At 34.1% G+C, this 25,030-nt stretch overlaps 1 protein-coding gene across 5 annotated transcripts in view; it reads left to right on the forward strand.

The window, feature by feature from the left end:
- The window catches only part of LOC116342961 (potassium voltage-gated channel protein eag), a 75,833-nt gene that overhangs the window by 33,366 nt on the left and 17,437 nt on the right, over positions 1-25,030 (forward strand). For all 5 annotated transcript variants that reach the window (XM_031770804.1, XM_031770801.1, XM_031770800.1 and 2 more), the window contains 2 exons: positions 12,925-13,045; positions 19,677-19,789. In XM_031770804.1, coding sequence (XP_031626664.1) covers positions 12,925-13,045; positions 19,677-19,789 — 234 coding nt within the window. The remainder of the gene's footprint in view (positions 1-12,924; positions 13,046-19,676; positions 19,790-25,030) is intronic.

A 25,030-nucleotide genomic window follows, 5' to 3' on the forward strand; every position in this document is an offset into this window, starting at 1 on the left:
TTTTCAATTTCAAACTGTTTTGGATTTGATTTGCATTGAAATATCATCATTTAAATGGATTTTCTCATCGCGATGCGAATAAAGAGCGTAAAGAAGTTGACTGAACGGCACTCATGTCTTCGAAATTGTGTTTACGAAGTGCACTCACTTTCTTTTTGTACTCCAAAGTGTTTTTCTTCGTTTTGGGAAATAAAAGAATTCTCTTTGAATGGATTTCTGTGTTGAAAATGCTTTTAGCTTCTTGGGAATATTATGAATTCACTTGAATGCAATATCTGCTGCATTTTTCGAATGTGTTTCGTAATACGTTTGTTGGCACTAACTCAATTGAGAAAAGTGCATATAAAATCCAGAATCAAATCGCAGTATGTATAGAGTATATACACACATTCACTAAGATATTGGATACATAAAAGAGTTCACGGAGAAAGGTCAGTTTTAACTGGACTGCAATTTGCAAGAGCCAAAGAGATACGAGATGTATTGTCACATAGCAACATATAAACTTTATATAGACACATGAAATGCCAACGTCTTCCTTCCGCTCACAATATTGTTTCCGTTGATAAATGTTCGCAAATTAATTTGGTTATTATCGCAATATCGAAAGCAAACCACAAAACATTGCGACCGATGATATGGTGGTCTTGATGCTCGTATATATGAGCAATTGAGCATACAAACTGCTCTCGTAAAGGATTTATCGGCTCAAAAAGCTATTGTCACCTAATGAATCTTCAACGTAGACAAAATGATTGAATTGATTTGGTTAATATTTCATTCTGGATATTGTTGTTCGTTTAGGTTATATTCGCCACTTAAGTGGACATTGAGTGATGAATCATTTACTTGGGCATGTTTTGGATATACTTCAACTGTGTATTACTTGTACGACATAAGAGCACCAAGATAAATTTTATATGATCATTGAGTAGGTTGGCATTTGATGCTAAACACACATTGACCAAAGAGAACCAATGGCGTCAGATTTGATAACAAAGTTATGAGTACAACAAGAGATTGCGTGAATGGCCAGTGTTTTGATGAGCCTTTGAAAAATTGAATATTATTAGTTCGTGTTATATGCTCTTGATACGCTGTTAACAGCGATTTGGAAAAAATAATTCACTTTTTTCATCCATGTAAGTGTGTGTATAAAATTAGAATTGAGGAAAGGAAGCCAACAATGTAGAACGCCGATTTGTTTCACACAGACTATATCTAGCAGGTAAAGGTTGTCGCAATTAACAAAATGCACCCTTCAAAGCAATACTGTGCTAAAATAAGAGATAAGCAGATTCCCATTTTCCTCATCATGGATCTTTAATCTTTATTGGTATCTAAAATGCATTGTGAAGCACACAGTGTGTTTTTGAAAATACCCAAGCACTCAAATTGCTCTGTTCGCCCGGGGCATTTGCACCGTACTTCAATTACGAAAACACAAAACAGAATACGGAGTGAGACACGAAGAAAGTAGTGTATTTGCATATACAATTCGTGGATTGCGTCTTATTTTTTACTCCCCTTTCTCAACTTTTTGTTATGTAGCGTAGCAGCCTTTGCCATGCAAACAGCTGAAAAAGGAGAATAACAAATAAGACGCAAGGAATGAAACGTATACGCACATACACTACTTTCTTCGTGTCTCGCACCGTATTCTGTTTTGTGTTTTCATAACTGATGCTTGGGTAGTTTTTCTTTATACTTAAATCAAAAAAGAAATTTTAAAGCCTTTTTTAAGAGAAGATGTATAATAATGATGATTGTTGTAGTTATTTGTCAAAAGTGACAAGGTAAATAATTGATTTCAAAATATGTTATGGTTTTGTATGAAAAACAAATCCATGAACTTTGGATGAATGTATTATAAAAATTCCAAATCCATACAATGATGATAAATATGGTATAACACTTTTATTATAACACTTATCTGATAATAAGATTAGATGGTGTTACACAGTTTCTAAAATGATCAAAGTTTGGCCAGGAACATTTGATAAGTTCGAAAAACAAGCGCAATTCTGTTCGTTATCGCCCAAATACAATAAAATACGTTCTAAAATTTTCGACACGATTTTCCACTGACCAATATATTTGCGGTTTGGTTGCATGTATCGACATAAATTCAAAGGATTCATGTGGCTTACGATTACCGATGTCGCAAGTTGAAAATCCGATTTCATTTCTGGAAATTATACTTTAGATTACACCCATGAAAATCGTGCCAAATATATTAACACAAGAATTACTGCCGCTCAAACCAATGTGAGGAATTTCCCACACATTTACTATATATTTTTCGAACCAAAAAAATCTAGTTTATGTGGGTACATAATTCCAGATCCAAAGTGAAAGAAGCCAACAAGTAAGCGGTGACCTTGAATTTGAACGTAGAAAAGTCAAATCTACTTACTTTCGCTATTTACTCTCGAGGCTTTGATCGTATCTTAGATAATGTTGATGGCAACATTTCGCCAAACAGTGCAGCGTTGGAAAGAGGCACATCCATACTTATTTTTGGCATTCCATTCAACATTATGTGCATTCTAAATTCAATTTGAGATAAAGTTACATTTTTAGCTATATTAATAGCCTTTCCATTACTTCACTAATTGTTTCATATTTCTCATAGTTTTTTCTTACATGAAATTCAAACATACAAATGAAATTTTTCTGAAATGCATGTGAATGTGGGTGTTAGGCTGACTATACTCTGGTATATAAAATGTGTCATATTTGAGATTGCTGCGACCATGGTCTGCACGAAAAAAGTTCGATACAACCATTGACTTATATTTGAGCCAATTTGATGCTTGCCATCGATGCGAACGAATAATTTGTGTGCTTGGCGCTTTATTGCGTGCTGTCGACATTCCATTAGATTCAACACATATACATGCAAGTAATGACTCGACCTAGGACTCAACTTTCTATTTATGAAAATAGCTACTTGGCTGTCATTCACCAAAAATGAAAAAAAGCTTTAATCACTATTAGAACAACCCACTTCGTATTGACGACTCAGTGGTTCCTTTTCGTCTATTTTTTTGTTTCTTGTTTTTAAGAAAGCTCAATCCTAACATCTATGGTGTTATAAATGACGACAGCGAATTTACTAAGTAAGCATAGCTTTGGTTTTTAATGCTTTAGTTGTGTTCATTTCGCCTCAAGTACTAAAATGTAATTTGTGAGAGCGAAAAAAAGGAAACTGTCTTTTGTTGAAATTATGCCAAAATAAATATCATCCCATTTCGTTCAACATTTTCACTTATTTTATAGAATTTAAGTGTTCATTTCTTTTTTGTCGGTTTTCCGTTGTATTCGCTCACATCGAAATCGCATGTCACTTCTTGCATATTTATTCAATGGAAACGAAAATTGATGTTTATGCATTTTGTTCATGTTAATGCCAAAAAGCGCAAATAAGAAATTTCACACAAAGCAACCCAAACCAAAAGGAATCCAGAGAGAGAACATTTTCAACATATTGCAAACATTACATCACACATTATATTTAAAAAAAAACTTGGTTGGAACAACTTTAGATACTATTTGCTTCGAGTACTTGTTATTAAATAGTTTTAGTGGGTAAGTTTTTTATGTTGAACGGAAGGAAATGCACCTGCGGAATGAGAGAGTATAAATCACTAAAACTATTTTATATTTAAGGCAATTATTTTGTGCAGTGATGCATATTTACATTCCAGCAAGTTAAACACACACAAACATTTTTAAAACTTTGCAGAAAAGCATCAGTCAATCTGTAGCTCTCTCTCTCACACATACATACTTTTAAGGTGAAAATTGGCTCGGTCAACAAGAACTTCACCTAACATAAAATTAATTTGAAAAGTTTTCCAAACTGAAAAATGACCATTCAACTGACAGACATTAGCATCGTCATGGCAAATAGTGGATGTATGTTGCACATTCAACTTTTTCCATAAACAAAACGACAAAAATATCCAATGAAATTAGATACTGTTTTCAGCGAGTATTGATTGGAGCACCCTTTTTTACGAAAGACGTTTGTTTTTTTCACTTACGATTTTATAAAATGGTAGATAAGGCATTTGAACTTGACCATTTCCATTGAATGTAGACATGGTCGTAACATAAAAATCTAAAAGCAATTCAATCGGTGCTAGAAACACTTTTCCTCATAATGGTTTGGATCATCATAAATATTGTGAATAAAACTTAATCCCAATGTCCTTAAAATTGGTAATGCTTTTGGCCAAAGCTGAAATGAGACCGATAAAAATGGGAACCACTTCAATTCACATTGAAATACATAAAATGAAGAAAATTACAATCGATTTGCAGCTGATGTCGGCAAATTTGGCGCGTTCTGTATTTACTTTTCATATCACAATTATCCCCATAAATTTGCTTAATCGTTTAGTCTGCAAATAACCTTTTCGAATATTCATTGAGTCAAAAATGCAATTCCAGCAATTGACTCGGCAATCATATAAAAAAAGTATGCCAATAGACTTCCATACCCGACCTCGCTGCTCCCACAAAACAGTACAAAAAAAATCGTACAAAATATGTACTCACATTAAGAAAACAAGTTTCGTTTTGCATACTCAGCTCGGACCGAAGTACTTTTTGTGGCTCGATGGTTTCATGCAAAATTGGACAAAAAAACCATTGCACACACTTTTTTTATACACGTTGAATTCAATTTAATGCTCGAATTCACTGCCCATTTTCGTTTGCCAGCAGAGAAATCGTGTTATTATTGTTATTATTTTTTCATGATCCTTTGACCTTTAGGCCGATAGTAAAAACAACCATTACCACGTAAAATAAGCTCATTATAATTATGATGTCTCGTTGTTAACTTAGTAATTACACTGAATTCATTCCGTTTGATTTCCATTTCGTGCAATATAAAAAATATATATTGAAGCCATTTTTCCAGATTCACACACACGCAAAACTTTTAACATACACTTGAAGCGATGGTAATATGTAGAAAAAATAATTAATGATTAATGATATTTACGTTGTGTGGAGTATATAATTTGTGAGAAAAGTTCAAAGTTTGCTTGAACACATTTAACATTTAAAAATAATGATCGAAATCACTTAATTTCTGAAAGAAAATTGTAATAAATTCAAGAAAAAAGTCAAGTTGGATCCCCCCGCATCGGAGTATATTCACACGACAAGATGAATAAAGTCGAAAGTGAATGATGAATCGCTTGGAAAATGGAATGCCATGATTTTTTAACACGATAACAACAAAATGAACTTCAATCTTAGCTTTTGCTTCTTCATTATATTGTCATAAGTGGGATGTGCGAAGAAAAAACTTTGCAAAAAGTTTGCGCAAATTGAGTATACAAAAACCAGAGCGCACCTTCATGATTTCACATCATGTTCATATAAAGTGTACTAAAATTACGTAAATTAATGATTTACTTTGAGTTTGATATGGATGGAGTGTGCATCGTCGCACAACAGGCAAGAAAACGGTGCTTTTATCTCTCACTGTAATTGAAAAACAAAGAAAAATACAAAAGGTGACACAAACATTTTCAGCAAGAACAAAAGCGATTCTTTGCACCACCAATCTTGAAAAAGATCTAAAATGGTTATTCTCCAAGTGATGTGTGGTTCATTATTTCTAAGCAGTCCTCCAGAATCGGGGAATGGTGTACACTGAACACTCCCTGTTCTTAAGTCGTGTAAATTTGATTGAAATATGAAATTAATGATGCTCCGCTCCAACCGAAATCTCTTCAGAAGAGCTAATGAAGAATTAATTAATTAATGTTTGAATTGGATGTGAAAATATATAATTCATATCATGTATCATAATACATATCACTGAATATATTGCATAATCAGTCGCTGTTGCTCTTATATTTAAAATTTTTGTTTGTGCAAAAAATGGGTAATTTCGTTTGAGGTGTCGTATATTTTTGTATCGCTGGTTTCATGCACATATATGAAAAGTGATGTGGCTTATTTTGCATTCGATTACGCTTTCGTTCTAATGCCATCATTCCATCGTTCAGCATGAAGTGTACTCATATTGTGTGAAGTACAGTGCAACGTTGTGTATGCACGATTTCTTTTTTCAACGAACGTGCCATTTAAAACAAACTTCTGCCAACCAGCAATGGTATTTTCTTTTTTCCAACTTTGTTTTTACCAATTCCCTGTTGATTTTTGCACGTTGCCATCATATTTTCGCAAATGCTCTTGGTTTAATAACATTCATGCTCGAAAATCGTACGCCAGAGACTAATCTCGCACGCGTCAACAACATATGAGAGGAAGCGAGAATGATCGAATGGACGAACGAAAAAAATTCAGTATAGTGATAACTGAGTTTCGTCAAAGAACTTAATAACTGCACAAGTGAAACAAGTTATATTGTTTTTTTCATCTCGTTCAATCTTTTTTTGTTGCGTGAATTAGTCCCATTCGTGAGATCAAAAAATGTGCGTCATAAAAAATTCGAGAAAATCACATTTCTACTTGAGTATGTAAATTAAAAAAGATAATTATGCATGTAAATAAAGCCACATAGGCATACATTCTTTTTTGTTTCGTATGAGAACTGGTTGTGACAGTGAGGCAAAATGAACCCTAAACGATGATGTCTTTCTGACATTGTGGCTGATTTTTGTGAATATGGAGTGGTGCGGTTTTTGTGGTGCACCGAAAATTCACACATTTACACAAAACCCGCCCAGATGTTGCTCTTCGTGCACAGGCTGAAAAAAGTTCCGCACGATGGAAAGCAGAATGAAGAAAAGTGTTGCTGTTTTCTCATTTAAATTACCTAGTTAAAGCAAATTACAATTTGCATTATGTAATTGATAAATCATGCTGGCATTTGCACTATTATTGCGTTCGCACGCATACACAAGCCACACTGTTTACGCTCGCAATCTAAAAGATTCGTTCACTTCATTTTCCCACACAAAATGTTGCAAATCAGAGATTGTGGCTTTTCATTTGCACAATGTTTCTACATACTGACACTGTGAAGCGCTTCGCATCTGAGAATAAGTAGATTGAAATTAATCAAAACTCATGTTGTCATGGAATAATCATCCGGATGTTGAGATTAATGATAAAACCCAAAGAGTTGATGCATTAACTCATCGCATCAATGAAATCATTTTCAAAATCATGAGCATCGCTGAACACCAAGTAATTTTTCATTAGCTCAAACTTTTTTTATATATAGCATTATAAGATTTGCCACTAGCAATCTGTTCATCATGATGTTTTTTTATTTTCGACCAGAATAGTGACATTTTTTTTTAATTTAACCTTTTTTCATTCATGTTGTCATAACTAGTGACTCATTACTTTGAAACGGTTTATAGCTTTCAATTTTGTACACATACTGCAACATTTTTAAATGCACCGCTTTAGTAATGTTACCGCTTCTGTGGTGTACCACATTTTCATCTTTCTCACTTGAAATATCATCAAAAACAAACTTGATTCAACACGCCACGAATATCTCGTCAAATTGTGCAATGTTTAACGGAAATATCACAATCATTGCTCTTCAGCGTTTCAGAACCGAAATAAGTAATCAAAACAAGATTTACATTGTATTCAGTGTTATTCAACCCAACGCCGACGCATGCAAATATCATTCTCAAAATTATTCCTCCGGCAGTTGTAATAGGATCAATCAACATATCACATAATTAATGTATGTTGAACGTCGTAATGTAATTTTCTGAATGTTTTTGATGCTTCAGGCAAAAGCAATATACAACCGCACATATGTTTTTTGATTGAATTTCCTCATTTGAAAACATACAACGTACCGAAATTATGCTCAAAGTGTCACACAGCTAGCGCCACGACGGAATTCAATGTAATCTATACTAAGTTGCCGCCAACTAGTAAAAATTTTCTCTTAAGACTTTTGTTCAGTTAAAAACAACTAACTAGAACTCCACAGTTGTCCGTAGTGGCGCTAGCTGTGCTACAGTTTTGGATTTTATACAGTCTCTTATGGAACATAATTGCAGTGCGACATACAACTTCAAGTTATCATTCACGGTACATTTTAAGCGAAATTATATATCCACCAGTAAAAAATGGCGTGCCCTCATTAATGGAATGTATCGTGTCTCAATTGTGATTTCTTTCATAGAAGGCCGTCTAATTGTGATTCCCAGTTCTTCTCTTTCAGAATAATTTGATTGTGAAAATTTGAATGGAAATCTGTGGCTCATTTTCAAATTGAATCGGAATTGAAGGGACTCTTTTGAATCAAACTTAAGTAATACTATTAAAGTTGAATTTCATTTTCGACTTACTTTCGTTGAAAGTATTTCATTTTCGACACAAAGCAAAATATAGAGTTAATAAAGGAATTAAAGTGCTTTATAATAATTAGTTGAATGCTCTTTGATTAGATTCACATGATTGGAAAACTTTTAAAAACATTCCCGTATCCAATTAGTGAGCCAAATGCAAAAATCTAAACCATTCTATTATTGCATTTGTCTATGCCATAAAATGTCGGTACATCAGTTGCACCCATCCAAAAGCATTTTCGGCAACCATGTTAGATGACGACCTTTCTCATTTGTGGTTTTAATTAAACCGTTTCTCATTCGAATTCATAGGCCTATTTAAATTGATTTGAAAACTGAATGCAAAAATGGTTATAATAAAAGAGTAGAGCTTTTTGTCAACCACTTGACGTCATCCGGTCATATGGCACAGAAGAAAATAATATGACATTACGGATATGTTGTTGTAATAGTAACCTCAATATATTTTCGTGCATCAAACGCATACCATAGCGCATCCACATTTTCTAATACGTACAAGTGTGTAGAAAAAAAATATGCTGGTGATGGTGTTCATATATAATTAAAAAGTTTGTAATTAAAGCGGATCCATTCATTGTGTTCACATTTCTGCCGGGTCTGCTGTCGACGCTTTCAATGCACTCACACATGTACATGCGTTGCGATAAAAGCACTTGTATTATGATAATCATCGCCGGCCCGCGTTACATGAAAATGGGCCTCCTTTTAAATTGACGAGTGCCTTTCTATTGTGTAATCTCATGAAAAGTGAACCGCCATACAAAGCGAAATTCCGGTCTTTTGAATGTTGTGCTCTTGTTCTTTTCTGTCATACATTCGATAAAAAACTGTGTCACACTCACTGAAATTCTGTTTAATGCATAAAAATGATTATTTTAAGCACATTTACTGTCGTGTACCTTTATTATTGCTTCAACTACCATCATATAGATACGACCAGGAAAATTACGCTCAAACCGAAAAGCGACGGTGAATACATGGGAACAAAAACGTATACCATAAAATGTTAGAGAGCGTAATTTTACTTTTGCAAAATACGGAAAAAAGAGTACATTTGTGTGCGCATCAAGTGACAACCAAGAGATAACGTCAATGAGTATAAACGACTCGACATGTGCAACAAGAGAAAAACAAAGACGTTGATTGAGTTGCTACCGTACATCATCTAAGATTATGGTTGTGTTGCCATTAAGTCAAGTTCGCTTGAATGCACAAGTGCCATGTCTCTTTCACTTTCTCAGTACGTTTGTCTCTTTTACTCTTTCTCACACATTTACGTGTGTTAGGCACTTCTGATCAAATCATATTTACGATAAACACATTTAAAATCGTTCTAGCTGAAGCGAATTGCTCGTTATGCGTGTTGTTACTTTACAAAATATTGTACACTTCCTACCACATCCATTTACCTCTCTTGCTCGTCAAATATTAAACACTAAAACCGATTTCATGGTTGTCTTCATTTTTTTCGTGAGGTATCCATCTTTCAAGAAGTACACGCAATTTACAGTTAGAAAAATATAAAAAAAAAATCAACTCTAAATTTATATTTCCCTTGATATTGCTGCACAATTTGTGTAGTCGATATTTAAATAAAGGTTGACTTGTTTGTATGCATAAGTCAAGTGCCAACGCATGCACTGGCTCACAGATTTTCTCGTACAGTCGGAGAGTCATCCATTCTCGTTTCTCACTTTTTCTGATAAAAACATTGCATACATAACATATTTGAAGAACATAACGACAGACCGTGTAATATAATAAAATGTTCTTTGAATAAAATCGACATCATTCTAAAATGGCATAACTGTTTATGTCATGAATGTCTTAACAGTGCGAAAAAAAAAAACAGAACGCGATTCATCTCTTTTTTCTCATTCAATCTGTGAGCTATGATGATTTATATGGTAAAACTTGAATCGTAGCTACCATTTTGTAGTGTTTTTTTATGTGTACATGGTCATGTTTACTTATGCAGATATAGGCACACTTATTCAAAACACTTTCCGGTGATCTGTGTCGATGTGGCAAGCAAATACCGCATGAATTTACATGTTGACAAACGGGCATACATTACCATCTGTCAAGTATGAATAATATTTAAATATAGATAGCATTGACAATACAATAACACCGCCATGCTTACAAGCTAATTCTCTGAGACTTATGGAAAATTCAACATTGTTCACCACAATTTTGAATAATATGTCAGTTGTGGGCACCCACATGTTGAACGTCAATTTACTGAAACAATGCAATTTAATTCAGCATCAAATGATCGACCAAACGGAAACACGAAATCTCCCTTTTTGCCTACACACAAACCCCTTTCCATTCGATTTCCTTCCGAAAACAATGTAAAACATTTTGTTTGTACACCATTTTGATGATTTCTTATTATGGATCGATAACAAAAGCACCAGACAGACAAAACTCATTTCGCTCGGTCGCTTATTTAATTTGCACATTTGGTTGTGCGCAAAATTAAAAATTAAATGTATACAATAAATATGTGGGTTGTATGCCCTCTCTCGTTAAAGTTTGCCCTTGTTCTATTTCATAATTTGGCATTGTTGTTCTTTTTTGAGCGGGCGCACGGTTTTACACACACACACACACACACACACACACACACACAAAATAATTGTGAACTTGGACCACCAAATGAACATTTGTGACATTCCAACACCATAAATATTCACTTAATTTGAAACTAGCAATGTTATAGTTTACATTTTCACATTTTGATAGTTGAAATGTTGTAAACCAAAAACGCAAATGTTTTCTAACGTTCAACGCGCACACATACACAAACAAACAAACAAAGTGTAATGAACAGAACAAACGCACGTTTTAGAATGTTTAGAAAGGGGCACGTAATATTAGCGCTATGAAATTCGCATAAATTTTAAGCTCGTGTTTCGGATCGTTCGGATCATTAACATTTTTATTGTATAATTATTTTAATAGAAGAGAACATTTAAAGTTATGGGCGTTGTGCAAAAAGGATGTCATTATTATCACGTGCAACATGTCGCAAGAAAATAAATGAATGCCTGCACTACCGTATGCTCTTAAAAGTTTAAATAGAGAGTATATCGAATAGGTAAGTGCATGGATGATGGGGTCATACACTCAATGTAAAATACATGTATGTGTAATACGAACGTAACGTATAAAATTTCATGCACGGGACGATGCGCCGCAGCTCGGAAAGAATAACTCAACGCTTTATACCATTTCTCCACTCGTATCTAATTAACATTCAAAGCTTCAGCCCAATGAAAGCTGTTCACAAATGTAGAATAAATGCGAGTGGATCAGGTCATATAAAAATGGTACAAAAACTGTTATAATTTCATAGTCATTCTTTGTGTGCGTGGTTTTCTAAATAAACTATTACACACGTAAAAATAATTTATTTATTTCGATTATGAAAGATGAGACAGACCTCCATATAATACAATGACAAATTTTCTGTGTAAGTAAAAACCTGTACGAAATTTATATTCCGTTGTTGCTGATGGCAGCAACATTGTCTGATTTCATGTTTTTGTCCCTTGTGCACACTCGTAATCAACATGTATGACACATTTCCAACATAAAATGATTAATTCTATATAATCTCATTCGGCACAGATGAGTGTGCTCGTTTTTGATTGCCGCACACGTACACAATGCGAATACGAGACATATTCATTATTATCCTTTTTTTCGCTTCTTTATTTGAAAAAAAAGAAGGAATTTTATCATTTCTTTGTTGTTCAGTGTAAATTTTTTCTATGTCACCACTCTTATTTATCTGCTCACGTTCAAATCATAAATAACCTTAAACCAAATTTGTTTGCATTGTTGTCATAATTAGTACTGTCAAATGCTTAATTTGACCTTTTTATTTTAACGATCATTGGCGTTCATTTTGTTTATTGGCATTTATTTCAAGTACAAGCACACACACACTCTGGCATGGATACTTTTTTGTTTACCTCTTGCTAATATTGTTATGGAGGTTGTTTCTGGTGTGAATAAACCATTGCAAGTATATATTAGTGTTTGCAGCTCCGACCGAGCTCTGATGCCGACCGACCGCCGATCCGATCCATATGTACTACATATTTGTGAGTCAGAATTTTTTTCCTTTCGTTAAAGTGGGATATGTGCTTTTACCATTTTTGGCCAATTGTGCTGGAAAAGATTGTTCCCAAGCGTGAAAATCGACCATAGCAAAATTTTTGTCGAATTGGGTTACTTCCTACCACCTCTGCATAGTCCCCGATTTAAAATACATTGAAAATGTACTTAGTGTCTCATCGATTGAAACGTGTAAATTTGTTGATAACATAGAAATCTACCGCCAGAAAAGAATTTCGCTAATTTTTCTCGCTTTATGCCCATTTACAAATTATGTGGTGTACATTTTACTTCCCATTTTTTTTATCTAATCTGATTTGCAATTCACGGTTGCCACGTAAATGTTTTTTTTGGCAAATCGAACGAAATGCATTCATTTAACACAATGGATTCAAATGATAAACATTTATATTCATGAATTTTCGTTTTTGTCTCTTCTTTTTTTTTTCTTTTACAGAGGATAGTTCGTTCCTGTTGGCAAATGCTCAAATTGTTGATTACCCTATCGTCTATTGCAATGAGGCATTTTGCAAGATCAGTGGTTTCAGTCGTGCCGAAGTTATGCAAAAATCATGCAGGTAAGATGCAAACTTGGCTCATTTTTTTCCACTTTCAGCAAATGAAGACAAAAACTAAAACGCGATAGAACCAAATACTGAAGTGTCGTTTGAAATGCATTTCAATTAAAATGCAAAACTTTTTGGGCACAAACAATAGACTACATACAAGCAAGCAATGGAATTCCTTCAATTAACCTTAATGTGAATTGCATGCTAATTTTGATGCGCTTTGGCTTAGTTTTTTTTTTTTTTTTTTTTTTTTTTTCAAAATGGAGATGTAACCGGAATCGAGTGCATACTTACAGCTTTATTAAAGTATTTGATAACAGTAGAGACTCAAAGAAAGAGAGAAGTTTATGTCATGGTTGTTGGTTGCACGTTTCAATTCTCCAAACGGATAAAGTTTCAAGAAGAAATCGTCATCCTTATCATATAAGTTTTTTTTCTTTCGTTGAATGTTACCAGTTTGCAATTCCCTTGTAGAGTTGCGTGGCGCACATCCAATGTAATGCCATCATCATCGTCATCACACGGTAATGAAAACTAATTTCCTGAATCGCGCACACACACACACGAACATTTTACGTGAAACTTTTCCGATATTCGTAATCACAATAATAATTTACATAGTAAAACTGTGAAAATATTTGTGTTGTATTTCGTTAAAATGGGAAGAGTTTTCAATGGAGTTTTGCATATTATCGAATTTATAAGAAGATCCACGACCGTTATTTTCGCTTTATGCTTCATTTTTAATCAGATTTTGGGATTTTTTCCGCATGAGCATGAGGTATAAACAAAAATCCGAGTGAAAATCTTTGTGAAAAATTCTGCATCGACCACAAAAACCGTGAACATTTCGCGCTGCTGAACTTAAAGCAACTGCTCAATCATTTTGGTTTTAACGTGAATATTGCAAAAATTTTCCACGTCCATGGCAGTAGACGCCAACAGCTCATCTGACACTCAGCGGTGTCAGCCGTAAGGTAAATCCAAATAAGCTTGTGTTCGATAATAACAAATACGCCACATACCCCAAAGGGTGAAAGTATACAAAAAAAATCGTTGTTATATTTTTCTCTTCTATATTTTTTGTTGCTTACTTTGGGCAATGAAACGAGTACAATGGCAAAAAAAGAATAAAAAAAACTCCCCAGCTCAAGGATATGCGTTTCCGTTGTGGACCAAATCTTATGGCCACATTTTTTCATGCAGTATTAAGCTATAAACCATTTATTCTATGGGTTCACACAGCAATAAGTATCCAGAAAAGAAAATAGGCGAACAAGTACGAACGTGGCAAAGCGCAAACACATACACCCACACATAAATGCCATAAAGAGTGGAAAAAATAAACTGCTAGCCTTTTCATATGCTTGCCCAAACCATCAAAAGTATTTTCACTGTCGTGTTTTAGTTTCGTTTCATTGTCTTCCATCGATAAAACAAATGAGAGAATAAAATGGTGAACAGCAGAAAATAATAAAAAAAGAAAACAAACCAAAATAAGTCGAACGAACATTGTTTTGGGGTTATTTTTGTTTCATAATGTCGACGATGTATAAAAAAAGACATGAAAACATCAACGACCCAGAAACAAGTGACGAAAAACAGTTCCGCCTTTCTTTGCAAACCATTCATACAAAGCATCGTCATAGCATTTTTTTTTTTCGTTTTCACTGCATCCCTTATTCGTTGTGAAAAATGATATCATCATCATTGTGAATTTCATAATGCCGTACAGCATTCATATTGTGATAAGCTCTAATTGAATTGGAGTCTCTCATGATTGAGTGCTACATCTCGCACTTGAAATTTCAAAAGCATTCCTGTCTTTGAAAAAAATTGCCAGTAGCCTCCCACCCGTTTCAATGAATTGCAACAAATGATGCATTTCCAATATCTATTCTTCCACTTCCAGATAGTGTAGATAAAACAATCGAAACTAGTAAAGCAAAAAATATGCGCTATTGTTTCTTAACGATCGAACCATCTGTTGATCAAATACACTCCATTCAATTCAATTGTTCAACACTATTTACAGTTACAGCTTAAGTGAAACGTTAACCTTTGGCAACTATTGTTCGAGCAATTAAGAAGCCTTTGACTGAACAAACTTAAGCGATTTCATCGAGAATTCTATTTCGACAACAAAACCAGCAGATTTGTAGATGCTAAGAAATAGATAGATTTATATCTCTGGGCGCTTGTATATTTCGATTAAACTTTAAAGTTCATTGTCTGCACTTACTTTCTCATCGTTGCATTTTTTGAGTTAATCGTTCTATATACGATTCAGCATTTCAATGGGAGTTGCGAGACTATCCAATAAAAATGCAGCGCTCAACTGTTGAGTGTTTAATTAATTTTTATGATTACTCATGATCAAAATGAGTTACCAAATATTTTTCCAGTAAAATTGCGTTGTATACTCCATTAAATAATGATTACTGATTAAAAATTCCAACAACAGTTTTTTGTCCACGCGAGCGAAAAAAGACACGTGCATGGAATGTTGCTGGTGCAAGTAATATTGATTTTTCAATATATATGTTTATCAAGCGTTTCTCTTCCTCCCGTCCTCGAACGCACAGCTATTTTGTTTAAATTCAATTTTATAAATGACGATGAGCAAATGCAAATGGAAATGAAAATGCTCATTTAAAATTCATAACACAAAAGTGGAAAAAAGAGAAATGGTCGATTGGCTTTTACAAATATGCAAATTGTAAAATAAATACATCTATTCTGTTCATTGAAAATCAATTTCCCGATCATGAAATATACTGGCAAAATATACATGCGCACTGTTTTTTGGTTCGATTGCAATAAAATATAATCAAGGTCGTGAGAATAGGATATTTCGTATCATTCGCAGAGAAGTAATTGGGAAGAGGAGCGGCCGGGAAGAGAAGCAACAAAAAAAAATTCAAACGAACTGAACAAATGGGATTGGAATTTGCGGTTTATATTCATCACACATCATTTTCGACTTTGGATTCTTTGTTCTACCTCGACCATCTCATTCCCTGTTCTCGAAATAATTTTTATTTGAATGTGCATTTCATGTGCTTTTGTCAGCCATTTATGCATCTAAGGTCGATTTTCTCTTACTCCGTATGCTGTATTGATGATCACTTCGACTAGAATGCTGGCATTAACGTTAAACCAGTGTTTCTACTATTCTCGCATCGATTTTGGAATAAAGAACAAAATACCGAAATGTTGAACATGCTTAGTGACACTCGACCATAGAAAAGGATCAAATCGATAAAATGTTACACTTTGTATCCACAATAAATTCCAATCCGAAATAATCTTCGTTGTGTAGCAACACTGAATAATGTTGCGAGGAAAAAAAAGCGCACCGGATTCAAAGAAAAAAATGTCGCAAATATTCTGTCATTTTTACACGATGAAAACCGCCCACCACACGACACAAAGAGAAAATGACATCAACGAGGAAGTTAAGACAAACAAACATGACAGTCGTGTATGCTCTTTAATACACACGTTTTGTCTTTTGCCCCACAATGTCAAGATGATACGAAATCAGAAAAAAAACTGTGACACTCATAAAGAATAGTGAAATAGAATGTGGTAATTTTCTGCAAAAGATGACTATTTTCAGTGTTCTACATCTAAATTGATGTTCAATGGCATTTTTACCGCATTTTTTTTGTCCTGTTGTCTGTGTTTCCCATTCTCTTTTCCTATAACGCTTAAGCTTTGTTCGGATTATATTTCCGTTTAAAGTATATGTGTGTGTGTTTTATTCATTATCTCTGGATGTTAGACAATATTAAATGAATACTAAAGATAGAAGAACAAAGACGCTAGTCAAGCACGTACTATATATCCATTGCAAGAATAATGATGAAGAGTGAGCGTTAGAGCGCTCGCACTCACTGTGAAAGGGACAACGAATGAAAAATCAGACAATATATTGAACTAACTGGTCAGTTGAGCTGACAGTACGTTAGCCAGCTAAATGGACCAAAACAATAGAAGTTATTGTTATAATGAACAATCACTTCTATTAAAACAAGAAAAGTGATTCATCATTAAAACAATAACGTCTATTGTTTTAGCCCATTTAGCTGGCTAACGTACTGTCAGCTCAACTGACCAGTTAATTCAATATATTGTCTGTGAAAAATCGCCGAAAAAAGCTATGAACATAGTGTCACAAAAAGAAAAAAATAGCAAAAAATGCGTCGTTTTAATGCTGTATTTGCTCGTCTTTTTTGTGTTTTGTAGCTTTTTGTTTGCTCAATGTTGTTCATTCTTGGCATTTCTGTATTTGCGCCATTCCAGCCAGATTCAAGCTAGGTTTTTTGAGCCATGCTTCGTTTTTGCTTTTATTGTCGTGTGCATCGACACTACTTATTATGTCAACAATTTGCGCTTATCATCAGTGAGCATGCATAACAACACCACTTGAGACAAACAAAAAATAAAGAACAGCATGAACGGATATACGCACAACATCGTGCTCATTCAACAGAGAAAAATAAAACCAAACTGAATTTACTCCCAAGCTTCTTTTTATTTTGGTGTTGCATTATATATATCTTTGAAGCGTTGCTGTTGGTGGATGGTTTGAGTTTTTTTTTCGTTTTCGGATGTATGCAAAAGTGATGCTATCGCTTTATATTTTCACAATGTTCGTTTTCTTATTTTTCATGGCATAAAATAAGTAAAACACCCGCGGAGCTGAGAATATATTGTGAAACTTTGCTATTTTTAAAGTCTTGATTTCACTTGAATTTGTCATCCATAAGTTTTGTGCAAAAAATGTTCGTAATGAATTTATACCAAATAACACCAATATTTCCGAGAAATTTGTCGCGTATTCATTGGAATTTGATGGGCCTAGTATTTTTTTTTTCATCTTCTTTCTTTATATGAGTATTCAATCATAAGTTTTATTTGGTGCTTCCGAGTCGTTTTTCGATCCGTCTATCGTTTCTCCCATAGCAATCGTCAATTTGATTAATGGATCGTTTCATCTTTGTATTTCCTTTTTGTCGAGAATCCAACACGCGTTTCAGAGAGCAGCGCCATACTACGGCGGAAATTCCATTGCACGAAGATTTCATTTTTCTCTGTGAAAAACGATGTGAAAAATGAGACACAATTGAAGTGCACAATGCCCGCACGCGCACATACAAACACACAAAACACAAATCAATCCACATCACGCAAAATGGAATGTGAAAATGCATGTAACGAAGGCAATCTCATATAACCACCGTATACCATTCCAATATAATGAGACGAATCAAAAGAATGTGATTGAATCAAAGATGCTACAGAAGGAAGCAAAAAAAAATATACAGTTGGTCGTCATTCTTTAGTTTCTGTTCAAGTACATGGCGATTACATTTAATGGCGAATGCGTGCTTTGCGAAAAGTTCCAACAAGAAATTGCCAACTGGTAATCTCATAACAAGTATTATGTCTCTCTCTTCTTCTCTCGTTTGGACTGTCCCTCTTTATGTAGCCATTGCCAATGTCTTCTACACTTGGCTCAATTTCTATGAAAAATAAAGCTTACTATGTATTATTACCAACGAAATTGGATTCTTCTTGCTGTTAGTTTGATTTTCGGTTGAAAATTCACTTGTTTGGTTAGTATTCATAGTGATACAATGAATGAATACATTGGAATGCTGGACACGAATTTTTCCTCAAGGCGAAATGAATTGTGCACAACCAGCAGCATCCCGTGCAGTAAAAAGGAAGAAGAAATTCGAAGAGCTTGTGTGTATAACAACTCTTTCTACTCGCTTTTTAATGGAATTTCTTTGGGATTTGAAAATAAACCGAAATTGAATCGGACTTAAGATGCGATGCTCATCGCTCGGCCGAAGTGAATGGCACGTGCAAGACATTCTTCATTCGCATATTGCTTTGAATCGTTGAAAATAATTACTTTGTTCATATTGAAACCTGTTTTGTGATGAAGAAAAACCAGCTTTTTCTTCGTGATGAAAAGACAAAAATTGATTTACTACATTTTAGATTTACAAAAAACAGAGACTTTCTCATTATATTTTACACAGTGAAAAGTAACATTCTGTTTCACTTTCTGCATGAAAAACTGTTGAAATGAAGTCAATAAACTTTGTTTTTGCGCATAATGAGCATCTATCATTAATCATTGAAGTCTGTGCATTTGTGCAAGTAAATCAACTTTGTTAGCTTTCCGATAAAATCGAGACAAAGAAAATGAAGAGAAAAGTAGCGAGAAAAACTTAACATTGTTTGGCACATTAGACATCACATAAATGAGAATCATGCTATCGAATACAGTAGCATGAGTAGTTACGGAAAAAAGAGAAGGAAAAATTATAAGTATAATAAAAACAAATCGAAGTAGCAACAAAAGCGGAAAAGTCATGTAATTCATTGTGTTCGCCAGTTTGCCATACGATAACAAATGCGCTATCATTTATCATACACACATCGCATGTTCGTGTCGTCGCTTTGTTGGCATATCAACGATGGTTTTTGTCTTATGCCCGCCGCCATTCATCGGAATCAACTGTTTGTGACTGTCAATATTTGTATCATTCAATGTATTCAATGTCTAATAAAATCTCTATCAGAATTTTCACCCGATTTCATTTTTCTCTATTTGCAGATGTCAATTCATGTGTGGTGAATTAACTGACAAAGAAACGATATCCCGTTTGGATTATACGCTGGAGAATCAACTACAAGATCAATTTGAAGTGCTACTTTATAAAAGCAACAGTAAGTATAAACAAACAAATGCCGCTATGCTTTTTTTTATCACACTCACAATCAATTGTGCAAAAATTGATTGTCACAATTATATATTATCTGAATGACATTTTTCTACTGCTATTATTATGTCATAATCGCGCGATGGCCGTCTTTTTTTCCGCTTGAATTTTGAATAAATAAATGAAAAACAACATGGTATCGATGAAAATGTATGAATTTATGTGCGGTTTTCATGACAACATTTCGCTGTCATTCAATTTGCAATGACATTTTATCGATATTTGCCGTCGTTATTTTGATTGTGGTGTTATTTTTTTGTTTTCTTTTTTCGCTTCAATTGTTGAACATCAGACGTGCTCGCTTTTATCTTCGCTTATTATTATACCATTATTAATAGGCTTTCGAAAGCTTTTTCATCATATTTTCCCACACTCTTGCGTGCACTGTTACAGTGGTACTGTATCAAATATGGCCACTTTATGTGAGAAGAATTATGGGATTTCTCTTCAACGAGAAAAGTATTGTTTTCCCTTTTTTCACATTGAAATGATACATTATTGCTACTTCTGTAACGATGATAAATAAAAGATGGAAAGAATATACCTACATATATCAAAGCATGCTGAAGTTCAATTTCTATCAATGCTTACGTATGATAGCCCCTGTAAACCAATATCGATGCGGATACATGCATTGAAATACACAACAATAGAGATACGAACAAATAAGGTCCATCTTGAATGGAAGAAGTTTGGAAATGAATAACATCGATAGTATGGAGTACGACAAACAGTTATGCCACAAAGAAGCAAAAAATTGACGACAGCATTTGTAGTCGGAACAAATAGATAAACAGTGCTCAAAAACTTGAAATGTATAACCTCAGCATTCCCATTTCGTTTCAGTTGTGATTTCAAATTTTTGATCTTTTGTTCCGTCGTAATGACACTGATTGCTTTTGTGCTACTGTGTTTAAGGGGAAATGAAAAATCACAGTGAAATTGGATAGATGTTTTGTGTTAGAATTTTGATTTTTGACGTTTTTTTTAAATTAAACTTTCAATGCTTTTTTGTATTTTTTTCATATCTGTCTAGCAACTGGCTACTTTTAGAAATATAGTATTGTTATGTCTTTTGGCGTAAATATTTGAGTATTTAAACTTTAAAATCTGCCCTGTAGGAACTTATGAGGTTTATTAGTACTTAAAAAGAACGCATTACAGATAACTTACTAAACTAGTTAAACCATTTTAAAAAGAAATCTCAATAATCCATGACAATATTGTGTAATTTATGTTTTGTGTCAATAATGCGTTTACAACTAAGTCAAAGTGATATCAATCAAATGTCAGTTAAAATATTTGGTATAAAGATGTGAATAACCTACAAAACACAACGATAGTTTTAAACTATGTTTGAAGTTGTCGATAAATTGCGGCAAAATGTGAATACTTGTTGTCAAAATATTTTGAGATGTGTTTTTGTTGTACAAAGCCACACATATTTTGTTTCACACATATATGCGTTTCAAGAATGAAAAGTTCCAATTCCAACAATCCAATTTCACTTCTGATGATTAAAAAGTTTCAAGAGCCAATGTTCGAGCCAATTTGTTTTAAATTTATTTATGCGAGAAAAACATGTTTGAATTTAATATAAAATTGTTCACTATATGTTGAAACAATTCATGCGAATATCAAAGATGATGTTTAATCAAGTGTAATCCTCTAGTATGTCCTGTTCGTTTACGCACCATTTGAAATGCCATGCTAAAAGGGAAGTCATGTACATTGTACATTGACGCTTTAATCCATATTTGATCTCTAAACATGATGCAAAATTCATTCGATAAGATCAAATGTTTCATAAATCTACTTGGGGGAGATAAAGAGAACTATGTGAAGTTTGTAGTCAATTTCTCTGTGATCTTTCTATCTAAAATTGACTGTGAAAATCAAATCGTTCAAATGTTTTTCATCATATATTGTCGACCATATTTATACAGTTTCCTCATTGTTCCTTCACTCACAGTAGATTGAACCGGATTCGTATGAATAAAATTCTAGTTGTGCCAACGGAACAGTAAAAATAACTCATCACTAACATAATTTTGATTGATTGCTCTAAATAATTCCTTATGGCACTGTGTAACATTATTACAAAAGAAAATGAACGAGAAAAAAAATTGCCAACCGAAGAAAGATTGTCACTGAGACCTTTACTTGTAATACATTTTTTCCGTCTCTGGCTTGAATCTTTTGTTAAGTTCGTTTTGTCTTGTGTCGTCTTTTATGTGCCATAAAATACGAACCGAGTGAGAAAGAGAAAAAAAGTGTCGTATAAATTTCTTTGCTTGTGCCCAACTATTTGTACATGTTTCGGTTATAGAGGTTATACCATTGCAGATTAAATTGTGTAAGGCGAAACAGATTTTCAATGTTATATTTGCGAAATTCCATTAAAAATGCAACACATTTTATCGTTGAATATAAAATTGCGAATGAGATAGAGTGGGTAAAAGTAAATGGAGAAAAAGACAAATAGAAGAAGAAGAAGTACAAGAAGAAGAAGAAGAAGGAGTAGAAAAAGTATACGAGGAGTTGAGGAAGATGGAAAATTACGTGAAAGAAAACCTTTGACCGAGTTCATTCAAAAGGACAAGTGAAAAGTTTGCTTTTGAGTTTTTGAACGTCTTTCACACCCACTCTCTCTCTCTTCCTATCTCTATTTCTGTCCAATGATAGACGGGTGCGAGAGAACAGATGATACAACAGATTGTGATTGGATTGTCTAAATGATAAAAACTGACAAGCATTCATCCAAGATGATTGCGTTTTTAATTCAAATTTATTCCATAAATAAGACGAATGGTCCGAAGGACGTGATCTGAAAAATAAGTATCATCTATTTTGATGGTATACAACAAAAGTGGCCTCACACGATTCGCAACAAAGCTACATCGGATTAAAATGTGAAATAGATTTTGGCGAGAGAATGCAAGACCGATGCGATATGCAAAAGTTCATTTCAATTAATTTAAAGCTGAAGCACACTCGTATGCTTTAATTAAATTATTCGATTTAGATGCAAAAATTGTTGGAGAAACAGAAATTCTTAGTTAATCCGTTAACAATCGCCTGTTTGGAATGTAATACAATCACAAATCATAACATAAAGCAAAAACATAAATTAATATAGTCAAATCGATATATGCCAACATCCGAATAGCCTGGGAATTCCAGAAATGTGCATTCAAACTGAAACACTTAATTCGACAATGGAATGACTCTTGTTGATGCTTTTTCGTATGTCCAATGCAGAGTAGTTTTGGTTCCGGTACAGCATGCATCTCATTAGAAGAACAACTCTCCAGTGGAAGTGGTGAAAATGACAAAGAGATCCGTTTAAATGTCTAATTATATTATCGTTAGCTCGTTTTAGTGAGTCGTTAAGCACATTGTGTTGGCACATTTAAACGAGACACTACAGTTAAATTGTGTTCATCATCGTACACACAAACGACGGCTCAATTGACAATGCCGTCAACTCGATGTACTTTCATTTGTGAAACACTCATTTGGACGACCTGATGACGATGACATCAGCACGGAATCGGTGTGCTTCCGTTTTGATCCCACATTGAAGTCGTTTTACGCTTATTTTCGTGTTGTAAAATTGAAGTCAATTGTCCTCAGCGTTCATGTAAGCACATGTGAACACATGTATTTTCGTTGAACGTGCGTCCTCATCAATGTGCATTACATACACATAAAAAGCCAAACACACACACACACACACATCGACCCAACACTTTTGAGTGGCTCCTTCTCATAATTGACACTCAAACAATGACTATGAAGTGAAGCGTACGATGCTTAGCGTGTCTATTATTATCATTATATGGATTATATTCACACACCGAAATGCAAAGAAAACTTTTTGCATAAACTTGGTAATTTTTCCTTGTAAAAGTTTGTGGCCAAACTCGATCAAAACTAGGCTAATCGAGTGATTTATATCAGTGACCGGTTCGCGCATATTTCTATGCCTGATAGCTATGCTAAGCATAGCGGAGACGCAAGCCGCAACGCACCCGTCGCCATTCGATTCGAGCTATATTGTATACGCACGGTCGTCTGCATAAACGAACATGTGCATTGTTCATATAGAGTGAACGGCGATGCGTCGGTTGCGTTTGCGGCTATGCTTGGCATATCTATGCTACCTAGCGTATTTAGGCAAACATAGAAATATGCGCGAACCGGTCACTGATTTATACACAAAATTATTATTGAGCAATTTCATGTATAAGCTTACCATTTTAATATTGCAAACAAACAACATGAATCCACAGTTTCACATGAATATTTATATTTAAATGTCATATATCTGAAAATTTACAAAAAAAACTCATTAAAGTCCACATGAAAGACCAATGGTCGATTCGGTTGCCGTGTTTAACAAAAAAATTGGTCATAATTTTTCATTGCATTCCGTGACTACGGTTTATTACCCTCATTTCGAAAATTAATTGTATAAAACTCATAAAGCATGCGACTTTTGCAATCGACCAAATATATCGAACTCATGCACATACATCGTATAATGGAAATGAATTGAAATCTCCTTGGAATTATAAATATATCGACACGCAGAGTGAATTCAATCGAAAACTTGATCGGATTTTACAAGCAATCAGATGAAAAAAAAAAACAGAAGAGAAAATTAAAGCTTTTTCTCATTGTCTCTCTCTCTCCCATTCGTGTGTAATGGTAAAATGGAGTTTTTCCAAACGCTCTGTCATTGTCAAAGAGATTTATTATCATATCATATATCTTTAATATTGAAACGATTGCCAATTCGAATGACCCAGAGTAATCAATCGGTAGGGCTAGAGATACGCGCATAACAAACATGCAATCGATAAATGATAATGATACGAATGAAATGTGTGTAATTACAATGTGTAAAAACCATACATTTATGTAATTGTGTGATGAAACCATAAACATGAGATGTGGTTAAATTACGAAATGTCATTGCATATTATTTATGCTCAATTACCGATTCACATAAATAAAATCATCTGTTCGCAATTTTATTGCTCGCCAAATCTGGACATGCACTCACGCACACCACGCTGTCACTGACCATGGTGAGCATTTAAAGCATATTTCCGTTCTGTACTGGGTCATAATTCAACATTACCATATTAATCAAAGGCCAATTTTATAAACAAAAACAAAC

The sequence above is a fragment of the Contarinia nasturtii genome, unplaced genomic scaffold, assembly GCF_009176525.2.
Source record: "Contarinia nasturtii isolate CC-2019 unplaced genomic scaffold, AAFC_CNas_1.1 Cnas_scaffold_928, whole genome shotgun sequence".
NCBI classification, from domain to species: domain Eukaryota; kingdom Metazoa; phylum Arthropoda; class Insecta; order Diptera; family Cecidomyiidae; genus Contarinia; species Contarinia nasturtii.